The sequence below is a fragment of the Mustela lutreola genome, chromosome 5 (assembly GCF_030435805.1).
Source record: "Mustela lutreola isolate mMusLut2 chromosome 5, mMusLut2.pri, whole genome shotgun sequence".
Classification (NCBI taxonomy): domain Eukaryota; kingdom Metazoa; phylum Chordata; class Mammalia; order Carnivora; family Mustelidae; genus Mustela; species Mustela lutreola.
Genome location: NC_081294.1, coordinates 169418645 through 169424883, shown reverse-complemented (window position 1 = coordinate 169424883; position 6239 = coordinate 169418645). Strand labels below are relative to the sequence as shown.

The 6239-nt window shown below is 36.4% G+C and overlaps 1 protein-coding gene across 1 annotated transcript; it reads left to right on the top strand.

The window, feature by feature from the left end:
- The first annotated feature begins 319 nt into the window (after positions 1–319).
- LOC131831478 (olfactory receptor 13G1) lies at positions 320–1243 on the top strand. Its single transcript, XM_059173517.1, has one exon. The coding sequence runs from the start codon at positions 320–322 to the stop codon at positions 1241–1243; it is 924 nt and encodes a 307-aa protein (XP_059029500.1).
- The last annotated feature ends 4996 nt before the right edge of the window (positions 1244–6239 follow it).

Here is a 6239-nt window from a genome sequence, read left to right as displayed (position 1 = left end):
TCAACTCAAAATGGTAATATTGAAATACCTGAATATATTTACTTTTCTTACCCTTTTTTTCTCAACCGGTGGCTCCCATTCAAAGGAGTCATTGATTGAAGAGCATGCATCAGAAAATTGCATCCATCTGAAGAATAGAAGATATTGCCTGGAAGTCAGAACTCTATCAAAATGGAGTTCTTGCTACTAAGTTGTATCACATCATCACACACATCACTAAATTCATACACACACACACACACCACACCTCCTAATAAAGCACCAAGATCATCTTAATTCCCAATTGCTCACTTTCTGCAATATCTGTCATCAAAGCAAGATGAATAATAGCATCGTAACTGAGTTTATGATTCTGGGCCTCACCCAAAATCCTGAACTGCAAAGAGTACTCTTCATTGTCTTTCTCTTCATGTACACTGTGGCCTTTCTTGGAAATGCACTGATTGTCATTGCCATCATCTATAACACCACTTTGCATACACCCATGTATGTTTTCCTTTTGGCATTGGCTATTGTGGACATCGTATGCACAACAAGCATTATACCAAAGATGCTGGTGACCATGCTAACAGCAGGAATGAGTATTTCCTATGAAAGTTGTATGTCCCAGCTCTTCTTCTTCACGTGGTCCCTAGGAGCTGAGATGGTTCTCTTCACCACAATGGCCTATGACCGATATGTGGCCATCTGTTTTCCTCTTCGCTACAGAACTATTATGAACCATCATATGTGTGTGACCTTGCTGAGCATTACCATGGTGATTGCAGTAACCAATTCCTGGGTGCACACTGGTCTTATCCTGAGGCTGACATTCTGTGGTCCAAACACCATTAACCACTTCTTCTGTGAGATACCCCCACTGCTGTCTTTGTCCTGCAGCCCCGTTAGAATCAATGAGATTATGGTATATGTTGCTGATATTACCCTGGCCATAGGTGACTTCACACTCACCTGCATCTCCTATGGTTTTATCATTGCTGCCATTTTCCGCATCCGCACAGCAGAAGGGAAAAGGAAGGCTTTTTCAACATGCTCGTCCCATCTCATAGTGGTGTCCCTTTACTACTCCCCTGTAATCTACACCTATATCCGCCCTGCTTCCAGCTACTCATTTGAAAGAGACAAGGTCATAGCTGCACTCTATACTCTTGTGACCCCAACATTAAACCCAGTTGTGTATAGTTTCCGAAACAAGGAAATGCAGACAGGGATTCAGAAAGTTTTTCCATTTCTGAAACATTAGTAGTTTCAAAAGGGAATGTCAGCTTTGTACTACAGAATCATCTCCTAGAACATCTCATATTTTACTGGTCATTTATAGATATTTCCTTCCCAGATTTACCTATTCCTTCTTTTTTTTTTTTATAATTTTTTTATTTTTTATAAACATATATTTTTATCCCCAGGGGTACAGGTCTGTGAATCACCAGGTTTACACACTTCACAGCACTCACCAAATCACATGCCCTCCCCAATGTCCATAATCCCAACCCCTTCTCCCAAACCCCCTCCCCCCAGCAACCCTCAGTTTGTTTTGTGAGATTAAGAGTCACTTATGGTTTGTCTCCCTCCCAATCCCATCTTGTTTCATTTATTCTTCTTCTACCCACTATTCCTTCTTAAGAGTAACAATGTTTCTTTCCATTATGAATCATTGTCTTAGCTCCTGATTTCTAAAATGCACTTACTTTCTTACCATCACACTACTGATTTACACTTACTACTTTACATATTTCTAACGCACTTTCTTTTATGAAAGCTTTCACTATTAATCACAGTAAATGTAAAGTTTTTATCTCATTCTTATTCTATTCCCAGATTTCTCAGTGTCTCCACAATTTTATAATTTTAATTTTAGACAATATCTATAATGTAATATACATACCATCTCACATAAATATATATCATGATATATATCCCAACATCTTTCTAAAAATATGTACATTTTCTCCTTCTTATATAGGCATATACATAAGCATTTTCCTGTAAGCACATGCAAGCATTAAATATATTAACATATATATGCTATATATCTATTGAGAAAGAAAGTGCTCTTAATATTATAAAATTAATCAGTCTGTGAATCAAATCAGGTCTCTCATTCTGTAATAAGAAAATATATTGCAGGGGCGCCTGGGTGGCTCAGTGGGTTAAGCCGCTGCCTTCAGCTCAGGTCATGATCTCAGGGTCCTGGGATCGAGTCCCGCATCAGGCTCTCTGCTCAGCAGGGAGCCTGCTTCCTCCTCTGTCTGTGCCTGCCTCTCTGCCTGCTTGTCATCTCTCTCTGTCAAATAAATAAATAAAATCTTTAAAATAAAAGAAAATATATTGCATTACTATGTGACATTTTGTGATGCATACAGTACAATTTTCCCTTGAAATCAGTTATAATTAGTGTTTCGCTGTAACATTTTTAAAAACACAGGTATTTTGTCATACTAATCTTCTTGAAACAATCTAATTCATGTCTTCATTGACTTACTTAGAATTTACTTCATGAAAACAATAATCATATATTATTGTTGGCACGTTTTACATAGCCTGTGAAGAGGAATTCTAAATAAATATATAACAGACAATAATAGGAAGATCCTTCTAATGCCTTATAGCTGAAGACAATACTGTGTGAATGTGTAAGTGAACAAGTTGGATTTATTGCATGATGCAACAGGACATCAAAGAAGAAGCTAGAAATGATTTATTTGGGAAGTTTTGGGATACTTAATGAAAAATCACACAAGGATGATTTTTCCCTAGATTGGATAAGAAAATGAGAGAAATTTGTTTAGGAGGTGTATAGAATAAAAATTGGTAAGCTGTGATAGGTAAATAAGTAGCAATAGATCATATTAACTAGAAGAAGAACATACCTATCATTTCTGAGTTTTGGATTGCATTCATATTTTTTCCATGCTGAGATATGTCATGGAGAAGATTTGTTTCTATCTTGCTCTATAATAGTGACTTTCTGATGTTTATATTCTGTGTGTGTGTGTGTCTGTGTGTGTTTTTATGATGATGATCAGAAAAACTTCATGGTCTATCAGCTCACCCAGACAAGCTGAGCAGACATTAGTCAGAAGCTTTTTTTTTCTTCCATTCTCATTTCTTAAAAAAAAAATAAAGATTTTATTTTTTAACACAGAGAGACAGAGAGATATCACGAGTAGGCAGAGAGGCAGGCAGAGAGGCAGGCAGAGAAAGAGAGCAGGAAGCAGGCTACCTGCTGAGCAGAGAGCCCAATGTGAAGCTTGATCCTTGGCCCCTGGGATCATGACCAGAGCCAAAGGCAGAGGCTTTGACCCACTGAGCCATCCAGGTGCCCCAAATTTTTTTTTTACCTTTTTAATTTATTTTTCAGTGTTCCAGAATTCATTGTTTATGCACCACACCAAGTGCTCCATGCAATATATGCCCTCCATAATACCCACCATCAGGCTCACCAAACCCCCACCCTCCTCCCTTTCAAAACTCTCAGTTAGTTCCTCAGAGTCCACAGTCTGTCATGCTTCACTTCCCCCTCCAATTTCCCCCAACTCCCTTCTCCTCTACATCTCCCCATGTCCTATGTGTGATTCCTTATGCTCCATAAATAAGCAAAACCATATGATAATTGACTATCTGTGCTTTATGTATTTCACTCAGCATAATCTCTTTCAGTCCTGTCCATGTTGATACAAAAGTTGGATATTCATTCTTTCTGATGGAGGCATAATACTCACAGTGTATATGGACTGCACCTTTATCTATTCATCCATTGAAGGGCATCTTGGTTCTTTCCAGTTTGAGAACTGTGGCCATTGCTGCTATAAACATTGGGGTACAGATGGCCCTTCTTTTCACTACATCCTAACTTTGGGGTAAATGCCCAGTAGTACAATTGTGGGGTCATAGGAAAGCTCTATTATTACTTTCTTAAGGAATCTCCAAGGATTCCAAGGAAAACAGTGTTTCCCAAAGTGCCTGCACCAACTTGTATAATCAGGTTTTGAAAAAAGTTGGACAATCATTTGAAACACTCAAATGTATTTTCATTCTGAATTTTTATTTTAAGTGGAAAAATTTCAAAGGAAACTAATTCTGGACTCCCATTTCTCAGAATTTGATTCACTGTTCTATATTATTCTTGTTTATCATTATATTATGCATTGCATTTTGTAATATGTATATTTTGGACTATCTTGCATGATTTCTTTTTTTTAAGATTTTACTTATTTATTTGACAGAGAGGGATCACAAGTGGGCAGAGAGTCAGGCAGAGAGAGGAGGGAAGCAACTCCCCGCCGAGCAGACAGCCCAATGCAGGGGTCGATCCCAGGACCCCGAGATCATGACCCAAGCCGAAGGAAGTGACTTAATCCACTGGGCCACCCAGGCTCACCCAATGAGCCAATCACCTCTTGCATGATTTCTAACTAACCCATTATACTGGCATGTACAGCTCATGCAACATAGAAGAGAATAAATTCTGTAGCTAAAAATCTAGAGTGCTTACATGTTTGTTATCCAAAAGAGAGTAAGTACTGTGTAAAGTTGAAATTGTATCTTCCCCATATTTCTTGCACAGTATTGTGTACCTCTTAGTATTGCAAACATCTATCTTAAATTATAAGCCTATTGAGGATTTTTTTTTTCATTTTAAAAATAAGAGATGAGTGGTTTCAGTATTCTGTGTCTTTTATATACTGATATGTGAAGGTGGGTGGGGAGAACTATGGTATAAAATGGATTTCATTTTCATTGTATGAAGTACTTGATATAGTGTATAACAAATATTCAACAATGATTTGGGCTACTTGCCTTAGAACACTTTTTTTTAAGACAGGCATTCTGAGTTGGGACCTCAAGTGGATTATTTTTAAATTTCATTGGACAAATATCCTAGTCCACTGAACAAAAATGTAGACAAACCCTTTTTAATTTTCTAATATTCAGCTACAGATAATACATAATACTACTGCTGTAGTTTTGAAACAGTAAATAGACTTATGTCCCATGCAATAGATGTGTGGTGTGCAACAGTTAATAATGACTATATTCTTGCAAGGGTACCATCCAAGAACAGGTATCCTTCAAGTTTGTTTTTGTTGATGTTGTTTGGGTTGTGTGTGTGTATGTGTTTGTTTTCCTGCTATACCTAATTTTCCCTAGGCTTCTGTATTCCTAGGCATCTGAGTCATGGCCCAGGCAGAAAGAAGGCTAAAGTTGGAGGTATCAAAAGGCATGGGAATATTTCTCCTATTTCAGCTTTATTGAGGTATTAATAAATACCTCAATAAATAATAAATAAACTTATAAGATATGCAGAGTGCATGTCATCATTTTGCAAAATACGAATCACTCAATATCCATGCACTTACATCACACTGGCCATATCTATAACACTACAACACCTCAAGCTGCAAGCACTGAGTAGCAAATTTGGAGATCAGGCACTTGGCATCCCTGAAAAAATTTCTAGTTAATATACATAGAAAAGGGAAGGAGGTATTTATATTATTCCAGTTACCAGTAGTATCTACCAACAAATATGTCATAGGCACAGATTTAGGATCACAAAATTAATGGTAGTGTAACATTTCATTGAGAAAGGGAGAATACCAAGACTGAGACAATAGCAATACCAGCTGCAAAATGCCACTTGGCACAGTTATAAGGTTTGACTTTAAAATTATGTCTTTAAAATATTGACTACCATTAATATTTATTTTATATTTATATATTGTATAATATAAAATATTTAAATATTAATAAAATTGCAATTTCAGAGAAAAGTGACTAACATTTTAATAAGCTTTAATATAATTAACTTATTAATGATGTACACATTTTGATCACAATCATACATAATAAAACTAAATCATTTTTTAGAAGAGCAATATAAGTAGATGCATTTTCTTGTTTTTGACACATTATTTAATATTGCATAATTAGTGAAGAGAAGACCTGGCTCTGCTGTGATTATTTCTTACACCAAGCCCTACCCTGCTGCCATTCATTGGATCTGCCTTTTCTAGTGTATTATACTGTAATATTTATATTCATTGAATATCAGAGCTAAAAATGACCTCTCACAACATAATTCATTCCAAAATGGGAAAATACATTAATTGTGATGCTTACTACACCATATACTTCTCAGTATATTTCTACAAATATATCAACATGCTGTTGAAATTCAATCTTACAAACAAGTATGAAAGCACTGTATGCTTGTTTTACTTAAAATGGGTAATCAA